The sequence below is a fragment of the Cydia pomonella genome, chromosome 6 (assembly GCF_033807575.1).
Source record: "Cydia pomonella isolate Wapato2018A chromosome 6, ilCydPomo1, whole genome shotgun sequence".
Taxonomy (NCBI): Eukaryota; Metazoa; Arthropoda; class Insecta; order Lepidoptera; family Tortricidae; genus Cydia; species Cydia pomonella.
The window spans coordinates 11,830,340-11,856,834 of NC_084708.1; the positions used below are offsets into that span (position 1 = coordinate 11,830,340).

At 35.1% G+C, this 26,495-nt stretch overlaps 2 protein-coding genes across 3 annotated transcripts; both read right to left on the reverse strand.

Moving 5' to 3' along the window:
• Positions 1–531: 531 nt before the first annotated feature.
• Positions 532–7,338, reverse strand: LOC133518958 (gamma-interferon-inducible lysosomal thiol reductase-like). Of its 2 annotated transcripts, none has more exons than XM_061852759.1 (5): positions 6,780–7,338; positions 4,784–4,839; positions 3,565–3,714; positions 2,837–3,022; positions 532–1,936 (listed from the first exon to the last, which is right to left on the reverse strand). In XM_061852759.1, exons 1-5 carry the CDS (start codon positions 6,895–6,897, stop codon positions 1,703–1,705), a joined length of 744 nt encoding a protein of 247 aa, XP_061708743.1. In that variant the 5' UTR covers positions 6,898–7,338; the 3' UTR covers positions 532–1,702. The 2 variants fall into 2 exon arrangements, with proteins under 2 accessions (XP_061708743.1, XP_061708744.1); XM_061852760.1 differs by having other exon boundaries at positions 6,401–7,032.
• A 723-nt stretch (positions 7,339–8,061) lies between these two features.
• Positions 8,062–25,506, reverse strand: LOC133518566 (uncharacterized). Its single transcript, XM_061852227.1, has 11 exons — positions 25,248–25,506; positions 23,429–23,478; positions 22,332–22,487; positions 19,992–20,174; positions 18,962–19,194; positions 18,165–18,176; positions 12,749–12,810; positions 12,397–12,449; positions 11,548–11,709; positions 11,094–11,279; positions 8,062–10,216 (listed from the first exon to the last, which is right to left on the reverse strand). Exons 1-11 carry the CDS (start codon positions 25,327–25,329, stop codon positions 9,983–9,985), a joined length of 1,413 nt encoding a protein of 470 aa, XP_061708211.1. The 5' UTR covers positions 25,330–25,506; the 3' UTR covers positions 8,062–9,982.
• Positions 25,507–26,495: the final 989 nt, after the last annotated feature.

The window sequence follows — 26,495 nt, forward strand, 5'->3', positions numbered from 1 at the left end:
ACTTGTATCTCTCTATGACTCTTCCATATTAGTGCGACAGTGACAGCGTTTGATGACCCAGATTGATTGATTCGTTCCATTATAGCTGGTGAAGTTAACGGTGAAGATAATAATGATGCCTTTATTATTTAATCTTTGTTGCGCAATACATGATGGTATAAATGACGGACTAAATGTCTTAAGGCATTCTTTACCAGTAAACCAATTCCTTAACATTTGTATTTAATTAACTAGATCCTTTTGATTAGATATTTAATTTTAAGTATCCTAATGCATGCGAATATTAGCATACCTACGATAATTCAACAAGACCTTGCCGTTTCGTGTCATTTCTTCACGGGAGATTCCTTCATTAAAAAGCGATTGGATATATCAAAGAAATTATGAACATAAGTTCCTAGAATTCGCAACCTCTGAATATACTTGCGTATTTTTATATTTTAATATTATAATCCAATATAATATGGTATTTTTATATTTTAATATTATATTACAATCCGAATTAAATAACAAAATGAATAAAGAGAGTAATATAATAAGAGGCATATTTTTAATAACATATTTTTTACTAAGATAAAGAATAATAATTACGTATATATATAATTTTTAAGAAAAAAAAACCAACTTCAATGAGGGAGACCGGTGAAAGAAAGATTATTGATTGATTTTGGATTTCATACAATGAAATTAAAAAGATTGGTATATTACCCGCAATAGGGTATTCGACTATATTTAAAATAAATTATTTCACACCGTGCATGAAACAATATTAAAAATGGCTATAAGTTTGCTTAAAAGAGTTGGAAGTACCCTCAATTCCTCATGGAACCCATCATCAAAACTCAAGCTTGACAAAAATGTACCTTGAAAACCTAACTGCTTCACAAACATGCGAAGAGAACAGATTGCCAAACGTGAACTATGCGGCGATAAAGAGTTCCATTATGTTCATCATCAGCAGTTCCGCTTCATCAAATGTCACTTCTACAAATGTAAATGCTTGATTTGTTGATGAAAATGCAAAAATAACTTTATGTATGCTCTTCACATTTGAAGAGTTCCCTCGATTCGTCATGGATCCCATCATCAGAACTGAGTTTTGACAAAAACGGGACCAATCTGTATATATATAGATTAAAATAAAAAAATAATTTTCAAAATCGGTTCAGAAATGACGGAGTTATGAAGTAACAAACCTTTTAAAAAATACAATAAAAAAACATACACACTGAATTGATAACCTCCTCCTTTTGAAATCTTGAAGTCTGTTAATAAAAATATTACAAAATATTATTAGGTACGTATTTATATTTATAACGCCTGCATTGTTTTCTTAATACTTCAACTACCTATCTTTCTCATCTCGCATCTTTACTTACTCGTATTTCATCACATTATGTTGATACGAGTATGATATCCATTTTAAAACAATGCATTGTATTTATAGGATAGTATCTATTGGAGAAAAAACGAAATATTAAAGATACGTGAATTAATAGTACTTCCCAGTCGCAGAGGAATACCCATAGGTACCCATTTATACCTATTTTGATATTGATTAATGATCGTTATTATATATATTGTTTAAGATAGTTGTATACATTTACAATATTATATTTACTTATAGATTAATAAATACTCTATGGTATCGTGAACTATATGATTGTAGTGAATAGATGATAAATAGATGGAAAGCGGAGATTTAATCTCTTAATTCTGCACACGGAGGTGGCGAATTGCTCAAAGTTTCACAGATTTTCTTCATCAAATCGTCATCGGTGTCAAACAGCTCTCCGTTTATCAGTACCCAGGGCACGTATGTTTTGTTGATCAGCCTGTCTGTTTCCTTTCCGTAGTATTCCAGAAGGTCTTCACCTCTTTTACTTTTAGCGCATGCAATGATCGGCTTTGAATCGATTCCCATTGACTGTCCGCACTGAAACCAAAAATATGGGAATTAATACAACGCGGTTCTATGCGATAATTGTCTGTCAAATACTTAAGCAAATTAGGAAACTAAATAAGCAACACGTACTTTTAGCGCATGTCAATTTTGGTAAGCTCCCGTCGGTTTGGCTGTTATACATATTTTCATAGCTTAATTCACTGAATATGGCACAAGAAGCAAAGCAATACTAGAAGAAAGTATTATTTTAAAGTCGATTACCAGTTTCAACTGGAGCTCTCTTTTTAGTGAGGATTTTTCCTTACTAAAAAGCGATCTCCGGTTGAAACATAAATACATCTGCTGTCAATATTTATTTTTAATTATTGTTTTCTTTACAAAGTTGTTATGGTTTTGTAACAAACTGATGGAAATAGAGGGTGCGTCCCAGTCTGTAAAATTGCTAAATCTCGAAAACTACTTTCGCTATCGATTTCAAAATCGGAAAACAAAGTCTTTTACTACATATAGGCCAGGAAATGAATGCTCAAAAAAAGTTACGGAGTTAAAATGGTGTTCCAAGCATTTCCCTCTATAACCTTCTTATTGCTCGGTCTAATAAATAATCCCTACTAATATTATTAATGCAACAGAAACTCTGTATGTCTATCTGTTACCTCTTCACGCTTAAACCGCTCAACCGATTTATATGAAATTTAGTATGGAGGTAGTCAGACGCCCAGGGAAGGACGTAGGATAGTTTTTATCAGTGATCATCATCATCATTCCACGCCGGAAAAGCTAGTAAACTATAAACATGCATGCGATAATTGGAAAATTATTCGGAACCCACGGTGCGCGAGTCTGAGTTGCACTTGACCAGTTTATTTTATTGGGTGAAATAATAATGAATAGGTTTCTGGTACCTATTTGTTGTGGTAGCGTACTTACATTAGTAGCGTCCAAATCAGTGGAACCTCTGCCTCCCCATGTCCCGTTCATCATACAGGAGTTGTAGAATTCGGATTTACTGATGTCCTTCAGTATGTCGATGGCGCATGCATGCAGCTTGTTGCCGTAACACTCGGCTGGTCCATGCTGGCAGGTTATTACGGTCTTACCATTTTCTTCTGTTCTCTGAAAATGTAGATTCGATTAAAATTTTTGATAGAAAATTGAAACATCATCCAAGTGGCGTCGGCTTACGCTAGCTTATGTTAATACCATCTAAAAGTATGATGAAGGACGACAAAGTAAAGAGCTCTGTAGCGCAATGCGAAAAATACTTTGGTTTGGTTAGTTAATTTGCAGGTGGTCTAGTTCTTTAGAAGGGCATCGCTCTGGTAACCTCATAAATATATTAAAAATAAATGACTTATTTTCTTTAGAACGATAATAAACTGACACAGTATATTGATATCACAATTACGAGTAGAGAATAACGTAGTACATACTTATATTTATAGCGACACACATAGATACTAAATATAAAATACCTCCCCAAAAGCTACCCGCTTCTGGAACGCTCCCTAGGATGCTAGCGGAGTTGCCCCGTTGCAACGTTAGACTTAATCTTTATAATGGGCAAATATAGATATATACGAGTAAATCGCATATAGATAATATAGGATCAAGATTAAATAAATAAATAAAATCGCAATTAATCAATGATGACCAACCTTAGCATTTCCATACGGATATAATTTTAGATTTATGTAAGATCCGATTTTCTTGTAAACGTCGTCTAAAGGGCCTAGATGAAATGATGTGCAGTCAGGGCACAGGCATTCATAATACACTTGCAGTTCAACTTTTTCTCCATTTATAGTCTGAAAATACAATACGATACAAATGTTTAATATTCTTTTCATTTCTCATGCTCTAAAGAGTGTGTAGAAAGTGATACGTTTCTGCACTCGAGCATTTTTCTTTTCAAGTACGTTTTTTAGGGTTCCGTAGCCAAATGGCAAAAAATGGAACCCTTATGGATTCGTCATGTCCGTCTGTCTGTCCGATTATGTCACAGCCACTTTTTTCCGAAACTATAAGAACTATACTGTTTAAACTTGGTAAGTAGATATATTCTATGAACCGCATTAAGATTTTCACACAAAAATAGTTTTTTTCTATTTTTGTGTGAAAAAAAACATTAAATTTTGGGGGTTACCCATACTTAGAACTGAAACTCAAAAAAAAAATTTCATCAAACCCGTACGTGTGGGATATCTATGGATAAGTCTTCAAAAATGATATTGAGGTTTCTAATAACATTTTTTTCTAAACTGAATAGTTTGCGCGGGAGACATTTCCAAAGTGGTAAAATGTGTATGTCCTCCCCTGTAACTTCTAAAATAAGAGAATGATAAACAAAAAAAAAATATATGATGTACATTACCATGCAAACTTCCACCGAAAATTGGTTTGAACGAGATCTAGTTAGTAGTTTCTTTTAATACGTCATAAATGGTACGGAACTCTTAATGGGCGAGTCTGACTCGCACTTGGCCACTTTTTTTCATGTTTTACGATAAGCAATTGAAATTTGGTTATAAATAACGGATTTGTTATATTATTATAAATGGATAATTGAAAGTACCCACAAGAAATGCTATAAATAATTATACTTATTCATGTTTAAAAAACATATGCATTTTACTTTCCTCCTATTCGAAATGAAAAGTAGAGTATTTAACTCGGGTTGGTTAAAATATACTATTATTGCTCACCAATATCAAAAGAAACATTACATTAAACTATACACATAATTATAGGAAATTTGGCATAGAGAATCTTTAGTTACATATTTAGTTATAACGTTTAACGTTAGTAATAACGTTTGTAAGTCTTAGATAAATTGTGAAAACATGCACTAATAATTTTATGGAATATAAGGCTTACCTGATAGTGATAATATTGTTCAAGACCTTTGAGATCCGGATATTTTGAGTAGCTTTCTAAAAGTAAAAAATAAGTCATTAACTGTCATATTTTTCTTAGTAACTAGTTTCTAAATTTAGTTTTTAGATATTAAGGGCCCTTTGCCCCAACACCAAACTCACTGGTCGGACTGATCAATAGGTTGGATCGATTTTTTTTCCAATCCTTTTGTAATAGTCAAATTATGTTGTCTAACATGTTTATTTAGAAATGTGTTAAATATCAATACTTTATTTTAAGTGTAATATCCCGCGCAACGATCGGCAAGCTTGATATCATTCATATAATAATGACGATTGAGTCGATAGACATCAATAGCCTAAACCTATGAAAATAATATTATTTTCAACCAAAATGAAAAATATTATACCGGTAATAAGAATCATTAATGAAGTAAGTACGCTGTTGTTTATTGTAATTTTTTGTTTTTTATGTCTATAGTAGTAGAGGTACTATTAAATAGGCTAATAATAATAATATGGTGACTGTGGAATGAGATCCCTGCCGAGGTTTTCCCGAGGGGCTACAATATGGGGTTCTTCAAAATAGGAGTGTACAGGTTTTTAAAGGGACGGCAACGCACATGTAATATATCTGGTGTTGCAGGTGTCCATAGGTTACGGTGACTGCTTACCATCAGGCGGGCCGTATGCTTGTTTGCCACCGACGTGGTCTAAAATAATTATAATAATACGTTAATTGTATATTTTTTTCAACTAAGTATTATGTAAGTAGATAATTCTACAGAAATATATGAATGTTGTGTAAAAATTAGTGTAAGTTAAAAAAAGTTTTCTATGAAAATTCTAAAATTTGAAACCGCGTGTGCGCGGGCTAAAGATACGGTTTAATTTACCTTTTCTTAACAAAATATTATTCGTTAGGACTTAAAACAACATAATATTACTGTAAATGAATGATTTAATTTAAAAAATCCATACATGAGTGATCCACCCTGATCAACGTTGCCGTTCAATCAGCAGTGAACTACGAAACTTTCCAAAGGTTTGGTGCAATCGACTCTTAACCCTTACATACAAAACCATATATGGTGCATATGATAATCAACTCTATTGACAGCTATAAAAGTTCTAATTTCAACAAATATGTTTTATTATATGCTGCCTGTTGTCTGCCTCTACATTTAATCAATTGTTTATTTTTCTTGTATCTTTTTACTGAGGTGTGCGAATAAAGAGTATTCTATCTATCTATATGCGGCAAGGGGCGATCTTTACTAACAGTACTTTACGACTACTTGTGCTAAACAAAACTCAAACAAATCATCAAATATTTTTGATAATAAGTATTCACTTAAAATATCAGATAAAATTTTTGGTACGGCTCGAAATTACCTCAGAGGCGTTCAGTATCGGAAATTGATTCCATGTACCTACATGAAATTATAATAAAACATTATCGAGTAGTAAAAAGCAAAATATTAAAATAATGTTTGGTCATAATCAATGTATGTATAAAGTAACACGGTTTTTTACCGCAAATTTAAATATGTAGGTGCACATGTGCAGACAAATCAAGCTTGTAAAAATACCAAAGCTGTAAATTCATAATACATACCAACATTATCGACGCTGCTAATAGCCAACAAACATAGCAAGCACTTGGAATATGATAACATGATGAGCGTTTGCAGAGTACCGTATGACCGTTGACTTGCGCGCGAGTGATGTACAAATCATAATGCTTGCATTTTTATATTAGTAGGGAAGGCAGGGGCAATGGTAGCATTATATTGAAAAAAAAAACATATACTAACCTTACCGAGTTATAAGTAATAGTGTTGTTTATAATGTTGAGCTTTATAGTTTACTGAGTTTACATTTGATCATATCAGAAGGTAATGTCACCCGTTGTAAGTGCCAATTTAAGTACATGTACACGTGTGCAGTTAAGACAGCTTGTAAAAATACTAAAGCTGTAAATTTATAGTACATACCAGCACTATCTGCGGTGCTACCTACGAGTATAATAGCCAAACAAAACACTTGGAATATGATAACATGATGAGCGTTTGCGCAGCGCCGTCTGACCGTTGACATGTGCGCGAGTGACATACAATAATGATAATGCTCGCACTTTTACTCGGGTAGACCGGGGCGATTGTATCACTTAAAATAACAGCTTATAAATCATAATCTAACTAACACAACCAAGCGAATATCGTATAGCCTTTGACATTGTATGGTTTATGTAAAATAAAGTTATGGGTATAATTTATTCATATATATGGTCATATCAAAAAGTAGTATTTTTTATCGATTCCTTGTATTTATTTTAACTGATCCGTGTCATTATTGATGTTGGACTATGATTTTTTGGTTGTCTGTCAAATTTTAGCTACAAAATCACACTCACAGCACATCTCGCTACATCAAACCCTTAATTTGGCAATGTATGTCAGGACATACTTAACCTTTGACCCTCTTTTTGTATTTTTTTCCCAATAAGAATCAGAATTATTAGAATTATTTTAAGCACCGACGAGGCTTGAACTTGCGACCATGACTTGTTTGTGCCAAGTTAAGGGTTAACAATATGTAATTAAACGAATTAAAATATTGTTCAACACGATGTGGTTTTTATTTGAAACGTATACATAAAATAAACAAGAACATAGTTTCAATATGTTGAATGACTTACAAATATTATTTGCACTGTGGTGGCGGCTTAGCCAAAGTGTGGCAGATTGTCTTCATTACATCCCTGCCTGTGTCAAACTCCTTTCCGTTCAGCAATATGAACGGCATATACTTATAATGTGGGTCTGTCACCTTATCAGTTTCTATACCATAATATTCCAGTAGAGCATCGCCTCTTTCACTATTACCACACTCAATGATAGGCTTCGAGTATATTTTCATTAATTTTCCGCACTGAAAAATATCGAGGTACACGTAGTTTTAGGAGTAGTATCTCTATTTTTTATCTTTTTTAACTTGTCGAGTAGATTAGTTATTTTATTAATGAAGGAGAGTTTTCGACGGAGAATAGTAATTTAAATTACATCGGCTATAAATTAAATTTTTACTTAAAGGCATAAGCCTCATCTCTTGGAAAACAATGCGCAAAAGTCCATTTTACCAATGTAAACGTCAATTTTACCTGCTGCCACGCATTAAAACAATAATATTTTTATGTACTGCTTTTATTTAATAGGTTAACAGTATAATTTTTAGTATTCAGTATTTATTTCTTGCAAACCATGGTACATATTTAGTTCTTATTTAGATTGCTAATGGGTATATATTAAATATATGTATATGCATCTAATTTTTTAAATTTGACACTCGTTGAAGATTTATCGCGCGCTTAAAAAAAAGAATTTGGGTCAATTTCACCAAACGAGCAATTTAATAAAATAAAAATCTCATTTCTATGGAATTTTGGAATGTTTATTTAATACAGTAAAATGTAATGTGATAATTGGTATTACTCTCACGGTACACATCCTCATAAACTTTTGAAAGTAATTTTAGTTTGAAAATTCGATGCGGGTACGGGAATTTTTCTGTCCGGCAGGGGAATTCGTTTTCTAAGAATTATTCCTATTTAAACCATGTTTTATTATTAATCATAAGTAAAATAATATATAGGATTATTAAGGACCTATTTCACATTTGAAATCTATTGCATGTTTTTAAAGCATTATACAAATAAAACTGATGATACAAAAACTTAACTAATGAAGTTAAGGATATTTCTGAATTAAATAAGCCTAATCAAACATAAAATCTTACCGGTAAATATGTTTAATTTCTAAGTATTGTGACAATATATCGATCTCTTAATCTAGAGTACTTACGTAGCAAAACCAACGTAAATAAAATCCTTGCTTCAAATCTACTGTGTTGCTGTAATTATTTAAAAGGCGCTTTACACGCCTATGCTATCGCAATTGGAGAAAGTTTGGTCTTTTGCTTACACGTAGCAAACGAGTTCATAATGACCTAATTTAAGAGGTGACTAAAAATGGGAAAAGATAGGCTAAGAGCCTCGCGCATTCCAGTTGAGCAAAGTCTTCGGTCGTGCTAGTCTGTAGTCTATTATTAGCACTAAAGGTTGTAGCATACCTAAAAGTTCGGCTACCGTTTATGGTTCCCCCTAGGCACCACCAGCCATCTAGAGGTCCCCACGCATTTTTTTCAATAATGCATGAGTTCAGTGTGGCTTCTCATTTGCCAATTTTTAACACGCTTTTATTAGGTCGACCTGTATGTAACTATGTAATGGAATCTAAGGTAACTAATTTAACCATCTTCCAAGGATCGTAGCGTCATGAAAATTGGCAGCTGTATGTAGTTCTGATGACAATACAATAATATGGTACTGTCGAACTGATCTGACGATGGAGCCGGAAGATTTGAACTGGAACTTTATGATGGAACATCGTATCATAGCTGTGTTTGGATTTGATAGAAAAGTCTTGTAATGAACTTTGACCACGATTGGGTTTCAAGGTCTGATGATGAAGCCGGAAGATAGGCACTGGCATTCCATGATGGAATATCGTATCATAGTCGTGTTGACACTTGTGAGAAAGGTCACGTAATGGACTTGAACACGATCAGGTTTCAAGCTTATAATAAACCTATTATGTATTGACTTAGAAGTTTTACAGTTATCTCAAATATATCCTGAGCAAAAAGAACACCTTGGCCGCGAAATGCATATTGCGCAAATGCACAGCTTAATTTAATGATTTTAACGAAGGGAATTATTCTTTGCTCAACTTGCGACAAAAAGCGTGTTTTTCTAGTGTTTTTTAAACTGTTAATTTATTCTTAACCGTTCATACAACTCTGTCAACACAATTCTGACAATTCTATAAATATTCAACTGAAGCATATCAACATTAAGTTTATGTTTTGAAAAACCAACATTTTATAATAGGATATCTGGCGTTGACATATTCAGGATCGAAAGAATACACTGTTTTTTTAAAGTCATTATAATACATAATAAACAATATTACAAACACCTCTGAAATTATTAAATCTTTTTGATTAATACCATAATAACTTAAATAAAATTTAGCCCAAAACAATGTATTTCACAATTGTAAAATAATTATGTGTTGATTCATATAAATTAATAATAAAGTAAGTTTATCTCCTTAATGGATCTCTTCCAGACCTTAGTTCACATTTTTTTACACTGTGGAGGTGGTTGGTCTAAAGCAGCACAGATTGTTGCTAGCCATTTGTCAAGTTCACCGTTGACATATTTGCCATTTATTAGCGACCAAGGCACACCATCCCTGTCCGGAACATCTTTTTCGGTTTCTTCACCGTAATATTCTAGTAGTTCCTCGCCTTTTTTACCTTTAGCACATTTGATGATCTCCTTTGCATTGATTCCCATTTTTTTACCGCACTGGAATCAGAGATGCAATAATTTAGTATAACCCAAGAGTCTTATATACAAATTGCACACATAAACAACGCTTGAGGATCAGAGATGTAGTGAAGTCACGAATATGATATGCCTGAATAGTTTGCGCGAGAGACACTTCCAAAGTGGTAAAATGTGTGTCCCCCCCCCCCCCCCCCCGTAACTTCTAAAATAACATAATGAAAAATGTAAAGAAAATATATGATATACATTGCCATGCAAACTTCCACCGAAAATTGGTTTGAACGAGATCTAGTAAGTAGTTTTTTTTAATACATCAAAAAATAAAAAAATAAAAACCCATACGTGTGGGGTATCTATGGATAGGTCTTCAAAAATGATATTTAGGTTCCTAATATCATTTTTTTCTAAACTGAATAGTTTGCGCGACAGACACTTCCAAAGTGAAAAAATGTGTCCCCCCCCCCCTGTAACTTCTACAATAACAGAATGAAAAATCAAAAATAAAAATATAATATACATTACCGTGCAAACTTCCACCGAAAATTGGTTTGAACGAGATCTAGTAAGTAGATTTTTTTAATACGTCATAAATGGTATGGAACCCTTCATGGGCGAGTCCGACTCGCACTTGGCCGCTATTTCAAGTTCTAGTTTCGTTTAAATCGTGCTTACAAGGCACAATGGAAAATTCCTAACCCTTATACAGGACTAAGACACAAAAAAGTCACATGGATTTCATTTTCATTGAACTGTGACTACGTCCCAAATTATTTTACCCAGAAATCATCACCTATGGAGTTAAATGGGGGGATGGAGCCCGATACGGTCAAAGACACGGGCGCTTTATGATTGTCCTCATTATATGTCCTCATTACAAAGAAAGCGTTTCGCTCACTCTATTAGCGCCTTTATCATTTGAACCAGCATCTTGCCACTGTCCTGACATCATACAAGAGATGTAAGCCACGGACCGAGTAGTATTCTTGAGTAGGTCGATAGCGCATGCGTGCAGCTTGTTACCGTAACACTCGTCCTCGCCGTGCTGGCACTCGATAACGGTCTTTCCGTTTTCTTCCTTCCTCTGAAAATATAAGAAAACTTTTGAAATTGGGTAAACCATACTAATATTCTTCTTCAAATGACTGATTGCTTCAACCTTAAAGGCACCAGCATAAAAAGCTAATAATTGAGTAGTTTATCCAAAGTCTATATAGGTAGTTGCTCGTAAGGGTTTTATATAATTTGTTTCTGAATCTGAGGACTTTGGATCCTTCTATAACAAACAAATAACAGTAGGTTACCTAATCTAATTGTGAATACATGGATTGATGGATGTGAGTATGACTTACCTTTGCGTTTCCATAAGGATATGTTTTAAGATCTATGTATGCTCCAAGTTTCTCTACTGTTTTGGTTAAAGTGTTTGTGTAAAAGTCTATGCAATATGGACACATACACTCGTAGTATAATCTGACATCAACTTTGTCTCCACTTTTGTTAATCTGTAAACTCTCAAGTTATTATTAACAGTGTCTTATAAGTCCTATAAAATATACAACTAATTTAACGTTTTTTGTATTGTATATGTACATTAATATAATGTTTACATTTCGTTGCAGTTAAGTAGGTATACAACTTAAATTTGAACGAAGAGGAAAAAAACTGAACTTGTTAAGGGTATGTTGATGGTTCATTACGTCCAGTTGGTAGGCGAAGCGTAGCTATAGTCAAATGGAGGCAAGCACTTAGAAGATAATATTCAAAATAATAAAGGCGATAGGCAAGTAATATATATTTTTTCACAGTTTTTAATTTGATGTATTTTCAAAATGGCATAAGATGAAGGACTTTCATAATAAATAATACCAACTTTGTTTTGAAGAAAATATGAATGATTTACTTAAATAAAATTTGAGGATATTGTAAGTATTTTATGAGAAAAGTTATCTTAAAAAAAGAAAAAGAAAAAACTTTAAATGTTATATTGCAACCGTGCGAAGTGAATGGTGGTGGTAAGTAAAGCGATCGCAGCGCATAAGGTGGTAAAATTTAGCACTAACGGATATTAGCGTATTTAACATGTCGTATAGATCGTGTCATTAACGTTGACGCGTGCCTTGAGTATTAAAGGTTAGATACGAACTATATTGCTTATGGGTTGGTTTACAAAGAGTTAAAATAGCCTATTATTTACTTACTTCATAGTTATGGTGCGCGTATAATTCAATGGCATTATTTCCCGGATCAATATCTGAAAAAATATTGTCACAATAAAACTCTGATTTGTACCTAAAACATGGTAAAACAAATACATTTTGATTATTACATCGTTGTTATCGGGTATTCACAAAATATAGAATGAAACATAAAACCAAAACCACTATGCAACGAAAATTATGATCAAACATCACAATTTGTAAGAACGATTCAATCTGTCAACAAAATCAGGCAAAATGCCAGATCTACACTTTGTGATAGAATCTATGTCCGAAGATGGACAAAACAGGCTGTATTATAATTTATATTTCCAAATATGAGGTAGGTACGTACAGGTGCTGTAAGCAAAACTAATAGCCAACAAACTAAATAAACACTTCAAAATCATAATGAATATGTATCAATTAAAATAGTGTCACTGCTAACTTTGCATTGTCGTCTGTCTGAATGATAATTGTCTGTCAATTAAGTATTTATATATACTGTACTAGATAACTCAACACATGTTACTTACGTATATTGTGACTAACTACCTACGCCACTGGCACAATCAAATACCTACTTTTGCATTCGTTATCACACTTTATTGGACGCTTCAGAGTACTAGTAAAGTATGGCACATTATTTAGTAGTAATGCAGTCTGTCAAGACATTTCCGTCAGCAGAAAAAAGCGGCTAATTTAAATTAATTAGGCGCGAAGGGTTATTATTCTATAGAAAATTTGAATTTCGCGCCTTTTTCTACTGACGAAGTGGTTTGACCCAGGGACCCAAGTAGACTGGAGCATTCGTAGCGTAGATAGGTACTCCAAAAAAGCCCAGGGATTAGCAATGATCAATTACAAGCTGAGCACATGATGCTGGCGTATGATGGATGCGTTTATATAGGCAATGGGTGCTTAATGCTTAATATAGTTACAAAAAAACTATCATACATTTGTTATAATGCCATTTGATATAATATTATATGTTATAATGTAATTATTATTATATGTTTCTTTTGTTATATTGTGATTTCATCTAAACTCTCATTGATATAATGCCTATTGTAATATATTTTTTAAGTAAAATAATAATAAATATATATTATAGGACATTATTACACAAATTGACTAAGTCCCACAGTAAGCTTAATAAGGCTTGTGTTGAGGGTACTTAGACAACGATATATATAATATATATTATAAATACTTAAATACATAGAAAACACCCATTACTCAGAAACGAATATCCATGCATCACACAAATAAATGCCCTTACCAGGATTTGAACCGGGACCATCAGCTTCGTAGGCAGGGTCACTACCCACTAGGTCAAACCGGTCATCATAAGTAGTATATAAACATCTTTTATAATGACTTTTGTTATATTATATTTTTTTATGACGTAATCTTTTATATAATTTTATCAAGTATAAATACATATATTGTATAACATATTTAATTTAATTTTAATTAATTAATTTAATGATAACGTAAAGTTTTACATAATTTTTATAACAAGTAATACGCAGGCCGTATAACTAAGTACCCACATACCTATTTTTTAAAGGTTTTTGATTATGCGGGGGCCGCAGTTCAATCCTAACCTAAACTAAATTTTTCGAGGTATTTTATGCTACGGGGGGTTGAAGTTCTAACCTAACGTAACCCTCCTTTTACTAGGTAGTTGGGTCCAAATTCATTTCATTGTCTTGTTTCTGACCACTCTGTCACGCTTGTATCTATGTCTTCTATCAAATAAATAAAAAAGTTGAGTCCTATTGTATGTGTTTCTAGCTATAGATTATATTTTGCATTAAAAATTATGAAAACTAAATTTCTTCTCGTACAAAAAGCTGCATTCCGTCACCTTTTTTGGGGACAAAAAACAAGAAAACGAAAATAATTTTAACCCAGTTATTCGTTTGTGCGGAGTCGCAGTTCCAACCTAACCTAACCCATTTATGTCATGCACTCATTATGTCACACAAATAATTATGTGATTGTTATTGCTCGAAGGGTATTACGGTAGTATGCCATTTATTACGTTATTCAAAATAACGATGTATCAAACTAGGTATATGAAAAGTAATTATGAAAAATGTACTGCACCCGACACAGCCCGATTCGAAGAATGATTAAGACACGCATAAGATATGTGCATCGTGATATTTAAAAGATCGATAACTAAACGAAATCTCAAAATTGACGTTTAATTCGATTCCGCTATGATCGCAATAAGATCCAAAGAGGGGGTTGTCGTTGAGATTCAAGATGGCGAAGACGTCTCGAGAATATCTTTTTGTGTTTTGCTCATTTATGTTATTCAAAGTGTAGTATTGATAGCTTATTATGCAGTGAACTATCGTGGAAGTGTGCAGTAAATGAAAAACTAATCTTGAAACGCGTTTAACCATGTTTTAATCAACATCCGGCAATCCATCGTGGCTTTTAGTAAAGTCCAGCTATCTCTTTACTAAAAGCAACAACCGAACAACGTCATGCTCTACGAGCACACTTAAAACTTACAACGAAACTTGACATTGGCAAAATCATCATAGATTTGATGGAAGCCATATTTTAAAAGAAGAAGAAGATCCAAAGAGCATATAATCACTACGATAAGATCTACGATATTTCACACGTCAAAGTGACATTGGTTGCCCGAATCGAGCTGCTTCTGTCAATTATATGACATACAAACTATATCTAAATGAGAATTTATCTAAACCAGAACTTAAGTTATCGTATCTCATTCTTCGAATCAGGCCGTCAGTCTTACAACAGGGGTTAATGCATTGAGTATTGGGCGGGCGGGCGTCTGTTGCCATCGAGCGGTGTTAAAAAGAAAATTGTGTAATAATAGTAAATCGTGCAACGTGGGGGTAAGTGAAATTTTGGATACGAGGGAATTAAAGACCCAAATGTTTTTCATCACACTTGGGAAGATAAAACTAAATTTTAAGCGAAATAATTCCTAAATACGTTGACATCTATCAAACATTCGTCCGCCATTTTGTAATTTCTTGACAGGTTAGGCGTCGAAGGCATTATGGAGTGTGGAATTAAGAGGAGTGGCATCTCTTATGATAGAACTGTTGCAAAAGTGTCCAGCTGTCAGCTATAAATAATAGTTCCAAATCTCTCCAGAGTAGCGCTAGAGTAGCTAAGAACCTAGGTGTTATTGACGGAGTGAATTGCGCTGCCTATGATTTGATTATTTTGTTCAAGTACTCTAGGTATTGTAGCGCCACCTATTTAAAGTTTTTTGATGACACTTTTTGGTACATGGAGATTTCGGCATATTCGGCATTCAGCCACGATTGAAAATTATGTACTTAAAAATATTTTAACCGGCGGTTTATTTAATCAAATCAAATCATTTTAATATTTTTATTAAAACCAATAACACATTTAAATAATAACAAACTTAGAATAAAATGTAACCTAAAATTAAAACTACCTACAAAACTAAAATTAAAACAAAAAAAAAAAAAACATAACATGGGTGACCTAGCCCAATATGTTTATATTAAGCTAGATCACCCAGGTCAGAGCCCTGTGGAAGGGTTCCCATAAGGCTGGCTGCATTCCCCCTTTGGATCGCTATGCCGATCCGTTGGGCGAGGAAGGAGCCAGCCCTACGGTCCCCCGTGATATCAATGATTTTTTTTGAAAGTTGCCGAATTATGATTTATTATGATTTATTGTGTATTATGGTTTATTATGAGCGCTTGGGCACCACGGTCCTAGAGTTTCGACTGCAAAAGCCACAAATATATGCCGGTCAGTGAGAGCTATATATTTGCGGCATTTTGCAGCCTCGGCAGCTACGGCCGCCCCGCCCGCTCTCAATGATGTTGAGCCGAGGTGAGACGGTGCCAGGGTGTCCACACACGTTGCGTCCCAAATAAGGGGCCGTCCAACACTCCAACACTTTTAATATACTATATATAATAATTCAGCCTATATATGTCCCACTGCTGGGCACAGGCCTCCTCTCAATAATTTTAAACTTTGACAAAAATATTAATTTATAAACGTCAGTATTTTAAAAGCAAAACTCATTTCTGCTACTTGGTTTGTATGAATAAGTGACATAATTACACACACCCTAATATAAGAGTGATAGAGAGACACAAAGCACACATTCATTTCATGACATTTTTGATGGAAATGGATTGACAGACTATAGCTAAGGTGACAATTGCTTGCGCTACGATAACGAAACGCTTTGTGTCTCTCTATCACTCTTCCATATTAGTGTGTGTGTAATTATGTCATTTATCACAATCCATAACTCCCGTGGGAACAATATAGGCCTTTGTCCTTCAGTATACCTGCATGAAATAAGATCTTTTTCGAGCAAGTGTGATGAAAATGTACTAAAAAAGCTCATGTCACTACTACTTGCTTTATCTCATATATCGAACATTGCTCTCCTCTCTCACAAATGTGACCGCGGCCGGCAAAACGTCCCACTCTGTCGCTTACCATAAGGACGAGATTTGCCGGCCGCGGTCACAAATAACTATTATTTAATTAAGCGACGAAGTAGGGAAAACTCTGACACGTGGAAAATACACGTGTAGGTATGACTAAAATTAGAAATATTTCAATGATACTGCTGCCGTAAAATCATAAACGCAAGTTACTTTGTTATGGGTAGGTATATTGGTATTTTAATGACAGCAGTAGTCAAACTGAAAATATTTAAGTCATAAACTGTACAAGTGCGAGTTGGACTCGCCCACCGAGGGTTACGTACTTTTTAGCGGCAACAAGTGTCAACTATCACGGATCATGAGACAAACGGTGACAAACGGACAGACAGACTGACAGACAGACGGACGGACAGACAGCGGAGTCTTAGTAATAAATAGGATCCCGTTTTACCCTTTGGGTAAGGAACCCTAAAAACTAAAAGTTAACTAACATGTACTCCAATATTCTAATGCTAATGTGCAGCATTTAGGGCTTGTTAATGCCTTCTAGTGTGCTCTGTTTTATAAGATTAGAAAAGACTAAACTAATGGGCCAAGTGGCTGTAGCGGGTACAGGTGCTTTGAAATAAAGAAAGCACTGCATGTTACTGTTATATTTTATTTTAATATTTATGTACTATTTACATCCTTATTGACTAAATATCTTATTCAGGAGTAACAGAAGAAGAATGACAGGGATAAAAAATACTTTATCATAATTCCCTCGGTGCGTTCTGAATACATAACGGTTTTAGGAAATCCACTAGCTCGCTTATTTAGTGATACGCGTGAGAAGCACGGTGAGTTGATATAGTCTTCGTATCATATCATTACCATAATAAGCTGGGTCCACACTTGTATAATTTTGCCCCTCACGATCATGCGTATCGTATCGAGCTCGCCTAATATCTTAAGTATGGACGCTCACATTGGGCATGCTGTATCACTTACATCGTGGCATGAATAAATGCGTCCATACTAACCGTGGCGTATCAGCGTATCGTATCATAACGCCGTATCATTAAGTATGGACGCTCACTTTGGGCATGCCGTATCATCGTATGGTAACACACCGTATCGTTCGTCTGTAGAAGGTGCCTAGCCTAGATGCCAATTGTTTGCGGTACGACAACGAACCGCTATTCTGTCTCTCTATATCACTAATACGAGTATGTAAGAGTTATAGAGAAACATAAAGAAAAAAGAGGCAAATTTAAAATTTTTTGGCGCGAAAGTTATTGTCCTATAGAAAATTTGAATTTTGCGCCTTTTCTACTGACAAACTTGTTTGACCGACTATAATAACAAGGAGGTTAAAATACAATATACAACGAAACAATTGCTACGTCAGCACTGCACTGATCTGATCGGTGCTTGGATCGGTACCCGTACAAACTTGTCAAAAGCATGTCCGTATCCCCTTTGATGATCGAGGAAAAACCGACTCGAGATGGATCGCAGCGTATCACGTATCCAATCATAACCGCGTATCATGATAGTGTCAAAACACGTCCGTACTTACCGATCATGATACGCGTATCCGATCGAGAGTGTGCGGGGTATTGAATAACCGCGTAGCAACATGGATTGCGTGCGATCAGTTACAGCGCGTTGCATGATTGCGATATTTTTGCGTCCACGCTACCGATCATGATACGCGTCGGAGCTACGCGACGGAGATACGATACGGCGAGATGATACAAGTGTGGACCCAGCCTTAGGTAGGAGTAATCGGTCCGGCGCGATGCCGTCAAGACCCCAAGAGCACGTAGCGCATTCGACTCGTGCTCGTAGCAATCAAAATACAGTTTTTATTTACACTATGCGCCCATTTACACATTGTTTAGTGTTTAGTTTCAGTTCATCCATTTGTAATTTGCGTTATGTAGTACCTACTAATTAATATTAATGTGCAAACAGGTCCTATGACAAACCATCACAAGCAGTCTCGGATTGAACAGTATACCCAAACTATATACAGACGACGCAGCAGACAACACAGCAGAGCCCGGGACTGCTTTGTCGAATACCACGTAGGATACGTAGAGCAATCGTCTCGTGCGCGTAGCCCTGTATCACACTATATCACAGTATCACAAGCACTCAGTCTTGGGTTGAGCAGTCTACAAGCGAAGTAGCCGAGGTGGTTGGTCGTGACGGAGTCCGCGACGGCCCCGTCGAGCACAACGTAGGGCACGTAGCGAGGTCGTAGGGCATGAGTTTCGTCCCCGTAGCCCTTTAGGAGTATTGCGGCTCTGCCAGTGTTCATAGTCTCCCATATAGCGTTTGCGGAAATATTGTACTGGTAGCCACACTGAAAATAAAACATGTGACTTAAAAACTACAGTTTACTGCTAAGAAAAATGTGTGTTATAAACATGATATGTTTTGATTAGCCATTTTTACAGACTTAAAAAATCTGGGAAATCGAGCTTTGCTCGGAAAACATATCAAAACTCAAAAATGCGCGTTTTCCCAGGGATAAGACTTAGCTAGATAAATTTTTCACCCCCTAAAACACCCATTAGCAAATTTCATAGCAACCGTTAGAGCCGTTTCCGAGATCCCCGAAATATATAAATCCAAGATTATAAACGCCAAGTGCTCGTCACTACCCCAGTACATGTCATTTTTTAGCTTTAGTCATTGTTATTGTTGTCATTAGAGGTGACAGCAAGGTATCCTATTTCAGCGTCCAATGTTTTTTTTAATGTTGGGGCGTTAAATAAATGTATTTTCTTTCTTCTTTCTTTCTATATGGGGCATTACCGTCTCGAGCACTAGAATGTTTACCTTACTTTTGTGGCTACCACCAGTTCGGCACTGACATAAACGCTATCGAGAACGCAACTTACTTTCTATGGATCTCGCTCGTACTCGCATATAAGTGCAAGCGAGATGTATAGAAAGTAATTTACGTTCTCGATAGCATATACAAGTATGTCAGTTTTCACCCATGAGTCACGGGTACGATTCTAATTTATATTTGTACGATTATTTTCGTAAATAGGTGCGGCAGGTATTCGATATAGAACGATTAAATATTTGTTGACCGTGAGTTCACTAATTGGATGCGGCGCTGGCGGCTTTAAAGAATAGAACAGCAATTACCGAGTTGACGAGGTAGTTGAGCGTGTTGTAATCGTTCGTTCGCTCCATGATGCAGGCGTTGAACAGCGCGGCTTTGGTGTTGTTCTGTGCGACCTCTATAGCACAGGCGTGCAACATGTTCCCGTAGCACTCTATATCGCCGTGCTGGCATTCGAACGTGTAGCGCCCGTTTTCGTAATCAGTCTGAAAAAAGTGTTATTCGCTTGTTAAAGGCAGCCTGTGTCACACGGATGACTGTGTTTAAAGGTCCTTCTATGTAGATCGTCCTCTGCACGCGCGCTGCACATTTTACTAGGGAATGCACGCGAACAGTTAGCGATTGTTTGGCACACTAACGGCACAATCTCCAAACCTGCACCTAAGGACTATGATATCCGAATTCGCTCATTTTAGTTTGCGTTGGAAATGTTTTTTTTTAATTTCTCATGCTCTGAAAGAAGCTGCTGTTCTAAAAATGTGCAGAAGTGATACGTTTCTGCATTAGAGCATTTTACTTTACAAGTACGGTTTTTTTAACGATAAACAAGTTTTAAATGGATTTGTTATACAATTTTCATTCTGGTGTACAACTCCCTATTTCATAAATAATGATACTCTTACCTAAATGGTTAATTGAAAGTACAAAGTCATGTTTAAAAAAACACATGTGTTTTACTTTCCTCGTATTCGAAATGAAAAGTAGAATGTTTAACTCGGATGAAAGGCATTATACCAGCCTTGGACTATTACAGTACCTCGGTAGAAATGAGTGCGTTTCATTCCTTAATTAAAATTCTACTATTGTAACTTTGTTGTGACCTCCCTCAACTTTTAGCTACCCTGCACATATTAGTTAAAAGGATTTCTGTAGTGTTTTTACAAGGGTCTTTAATTTGTTAATAACGCATTTTATTAAAAGATCGGGAAGCTATCTAAGCTAATGAAGTTAAGAGTTGGTTTATATTTAAAGTCAATATACCACAAGCCGTACTTAGTAATTACGCTAAGTACAATATTTTCACGTAAGCGTATAAGCTAATTTAACCAGGTTAGTGAGTCCTGCTGGACTCCATTACTGCTTGAATAATTACCCTCGCGTGTCTGTGTGGTATCATATAAACGTCTGGATGATCCCGACCCGTTCTAGATTCGTGGCCGGTTGCTCCTTTAACAACTTAATGAACTAATCCATTACATTTTTGAAAGAGCCTTTGTTTTGTGACAGTGGGAACTAGGAAAAAAAACTATGAAGAGATCCGAAACGCGAAATAACAAGTTTTTTAGGCTTAACCAGTGACAATCGAGTAATAAGCCCACAATAAGCCTTATTGTCAAAGTCACAATCGTTAATTGCTGACAACAATAAAAATAAAAAAGTATGAAAATAACGTTTTCATAGTTTCTCTCATTTAAATATAGGTTTACCTTTGTCTCTTCAGTGGCGTGAACGATTTACAATATTCACTTTTTATCTCTTACATGATTACATCAGAGACATACTGTTGCCCTCCGGAAGTCAATTTTGAAGGCTACATAATTGTCTCAACAATATTACTGTCTGGTCAAAATGTTGTGAAAAACTAAAGGGTACATACTATTTAACCTTCATACAACTTCATTGTTTTATGTGACGTTATACAGGGTGGGCAAATAAGAAGTATACATTTTGTTTTTAAATTTTAACTGTATTAAGTTCAAAAATTATTAAGTATTGTTTTAAAAATATATTCTTCAGGGTTGGCAAATTCATGCGAAACATAATGTCTGACATATGTCCACCTCTAACAGCAGGCAAATGTAAGCCCTTATCATCCCAATGTTCAGCATTTATTCGCACATTTTTGGCATTATCTTAGTACATTTGTGTCGAATAGTCGGTTTTAACTGTTTAAATTTCATCAGCTCGTTAGCATAGACACGTAATTTTAGATACCCCCACAGAAATAAGTCAAGAGCTGCAAAATTTGGGGAATTTGGTTGCCAATCACTGTCACTTTTTTTCAAAATTAATCGAGCAAACAACGTGTTTTAAACAACAGAAATATTTGAGATAAAATTGCTTGCTGCTAGTGGTAGACATTTGGCAGAAATTATCTTCCGTATACAATTGCCAACCCTGAATAATATATTTATGAAAAAAATATTTAATAAAATTTCCACTTAATGTAATTAAAATTTAAAAACAAAGTGTATCATTCTTATTTGTCCACTCTGTATATTACCACTTTTGAAGTTAGCGAAGTTTAGCTTGGGGATGCAGGTACTAAATACAATGATGAGTCTCGCGACGTTGTATGGAGGTTGTCAGTCTTCAATATTTCTTTCTCACCGGTGTAGTTAACAAATACACCACCCACATACCTTTGCATGTCCATACGGTATCATATGAACGTCCAGATGCCGTCCCAACCGCTCCAGTGACGGAGCTAGTTGCTCCTTGAAGAACTTCACGCTGCCGGGGCAATGGCTCTCGTAGTACACTTTTAGGGACACTGTGTCCTTGAAGTGGGACGGAACCTGGAACAGATAGTAAAAAAAGTTTGAATGGTGGGCATTGTCGTGATAAAAAGTACGAGTATTCTTTGGGTGTTTTATTCTGTGTTTTACAGGGTGTCCAATAGATTAACCTAAAAACATAAAATAAAAAGAATATTTAATCAAATAAATATATAAATAAATATGTGACCTAAATTAGCTTAGGTAGATTTAAGATACTTTATATATATATTACCTATTTTTTTCGTTTATAATGTTGTTAACTACAATTATTAAACTCAACAAAACATATTATCTTCAAAATATTCTTCATTAGTTTTGATACACAACCGTTCTGTAAACTGAATGTATGCTAAAGATTATGCAAATCCATTAAGCCTATTATTGCGTGATTGATAACATATACCTATCCACAAACTTCTAAGGTAGGGTCAAGTTTTACACATGAAATACAGTAATAGCCTTATTAATATTTTCTGTACTTTAACGCGTTCATGCCCGGGTGGGGTCATGACGCTTTTTTCAGTCCGTGAATCCGCTATGGGTTCCCTTCTTCCTCTTCTTCTTCACAACTTCAAAGTGAAAACACACGAGGACGTGTGACGTTGTCATATAATTTTGTATCGGGACAGTGAACGTGTTAACATACTTACCTACCTATCCATCTTATTATAATTTTATATTGTTTATTTAAACGAAACAAATAAATAAAAATATACACTTCACGCCAAAAAGCATTCTCTATCAGTCAACCACTGGGATATACGTAGAATATTAATATATAAGTACGTAAGGTATGTACAGTCAGTCACCTGCAATAATATGTTACTCTTCGAAAGCCGTAATAATATGCGACACGCTCTTATGGCTCTACAAATAAGATCGTTACAGATATTTCTGCGGCCTTCGTTGTTTAACATAATATTGCAGGTGGCTGTACTTACTCACAAAGTAATTCATACCTGCAGAGCACGGTGGTTTCTTTGTGCAAAATATCTGGCATATCGATGATCTGAAACGTAACGAAAATAATGTTGATTCATATTTGTGTATCAAATCAACGCTTATTTAATGTTCTACCTGGATGTACATAATTACTACTGCTATAATATAGATCGAGAAGAAGTTACACACTCGTAAAAAAAAACTCCTTCTAAAGATTATTACAATTATTAAATTTATTCTCTTTCTCTCTTTGTATTTCAATAGTATCCAGACATAAATATAAGGCCTGTACCATTCACCTGTAAATTTCATGCTGCTGTAATTTTGTTTTTAACTCGAATCTTCGTGCATTTCATAATAATTAACTAATTTAGTATGTCGTTTGAACAGAGGCTTCGAAGCAGTAGATCTCTAGGAACAAGTGACCCTGGGCCCGTCACAAAGATTGCTAATAGTATTTGCGAAAATGAAGCATACCTGTCATAATTATCGTAAAAACTGGGGAAAGTCAGTTCAGTTCTTCGTACGACGGTTAGGATAGCTAAAGTTACAGAAAATGACCCAATGGTTGACTGGTAGAGAATGCCTTTTGGCATTAAGTCCGACATTTGTACATTTTTCTTTGTTTGTGCAATAAAGTTTAAATAAATAAATAAATAAAATGTGTGTTACTTAATTCTAGGGTAAGTCGCAAATCATACAATTTCCTTCGTACAAAAATCGCATTTGGCAGTTGACATAAAATAGAGTAAGAGCTCCAAACGTCCTGCAGTACCTTGTCTCTCAACTATTATTGGGCTGAAATCTAAAGTGTATTAAAAGAGAAGAATGAAACAGCCAAAAACATTAACAATTCCAGCAGGTGATGGGCTGATGCAGGCAAATATGAAAAACGGGTCCGTAAAAAGCTACCACTGAATGCTCTAGGAAAAAGCAGCCTATTATTCCTACAGAGTAAATAAAAAATAAATAAAAAACTGACAACAGTTTAATTAAAAGTCTTTTTATTGGAGTTATTCTAAAAACCTTAGTTTGTTCTCAATCGCGTCAGTTTTTTTCATTTGAAGTTTAGTTTTTTTTCGGTACACCCCTTATATAACTTTAATTATGTAGAGTTCTGTTTTTTGTTAGATACGCACTAATAGGCATATTCCTAACAAAGATTTACGCATCAAGCAAGTTGGAACCTAAATATGCGTAAAATATGAATAAAATGCTCGAAAATGCTTTCAATTTGACATTGTAGGCTAGACTTTATCAGGAAAGGTACCGTCAGCTGAGAACTCAGATTTGAGAAATTTTGGTGAATATCGCCGTCGCGCTGAGTGGGGCAGCACAAAATTAGTGCGATAAGGAAAACAGCTTAGGCGAAAAATCCTGCGTAAAATTCTCAAAATCGGGGTTTGTACTCTACTCTTTCCTCCTTCAAAACGAAATCATAACGAAATTTTGAATTTATCTGTTTTGCTTTTTGGGCTAATTGGTATCAGTCTTAAATACTATATTTTTCACCGCGGCCTAGACAAGTAGGCTGTTTTTGCAATATTTGACGTGCTTAAAAAACATAAATATGAACAATATCAAAACAGTTCGAAATAATCGAGTATGTTTGTATGTACATAGAAATTAACACTGATCTTGCCTCTTGCACCATCCTACTAACCCGGGGTTAACCGGTTAAAGTTTAACCGTGAACCCAGTGTCAAATTGTACTGGTAGCCATGGTAACTCCAGCTTTAACCGGTTAACCCCGGGTTAGTGGGATGGTGCAAGTGGCCCTTAAAGAATAACACTCAAGCGTGCGAGTTTAAGTTGGTTAATACACTTTGAACTTACCTTGGGCTTCTGAAATGTTGCTTACATTTATAATTAAGAATAAAATCGTCTGGATTAGTACAGCACTTAATTTAACACACATTTTTACTAAAACTAAAACAAATATATCAAACTATTAATACTGTTTCAATTAAAAACGCTGTCTTCTCGACAGCGTCTTATCAAATGACCAACATCTACAATGAGTGCAGTATTTATAATCACCCTGATAACGTTTAATGTGATGAGAACTAATTTAAAATTAACGGGTAAAGTGAACAGACCGGGCGCTCTTAATTTAAAATTTGGATATGTACCTACTTAAGGGGTTATATTATAAGAATATCTAGCTTACAGCTGTTTTTTCAGCGACGCCAATGCTATAAAATAAACATTTACAAATAATCAATCAAGTTTTTATAAACGTCTCAGAGAGAATAGGTGCTCTACGGTGACAATGTGTCCTATATTACTGGTTCATTAAATAAGTAGAGATGATAACCCAGAGATGTCCCTACAACTACAGCGACTTGTTGTTGTCAAGTGTCAATTGCCAGGTAGATGACCTGAAATAAGGCCTTGAGATAATTGGAGATTGTGGTACTAATATCTATCCAATTGAATCTACGAGATTTATTTTAAGCTACTTATAGAAACCTGCCTACTTTGTTGTATCGCAGCTCATGTAAGTACTGTTCAGTATTGATATTTCCTTAGCCTTGGGTTGAAAACTTCTACAGAACGCTTACCGCCTTCGTGGAAGGAATAAAATGGGATTCGTTTTATTGGCCGCGACGAGGCGAGCGTATAAAGTGTATCACGGATACAAGATTGCTTTCGATGTTATCCACGACTAACTAAATATCCGTATTACTTCAGTAGACGTTGCTGGGTTATTATTAATTCTGTATAATATTTACAGAAATAATACAACGTCGTGCTCCTAGAAACAGACGACCCTTCATTGATTAGAGCTTAGAATAATACAGCCTAGAAAGCGAGTTCAGGCACCCGCAGATGCTAGTGAACCACGCCGTACAATCTGGGTTTTAAGGCTTTATTAGTTTTATTACCTGTTCTAAATGCGAGTTTGTTTTCTGCCAAAATAATATAGTACCGGCCAAAAATAAATGACCTTCAGGTTTTGACGGCAAACCTTTTTAGGGTTCCTCGTTCACTAGGTTTTTCCATAAAAACCTGAAGGTGATATATTCTTGGCCGGTACTGTATATATAAATGGTATTTTGTTTTAATAAAAAGCCATTAAGT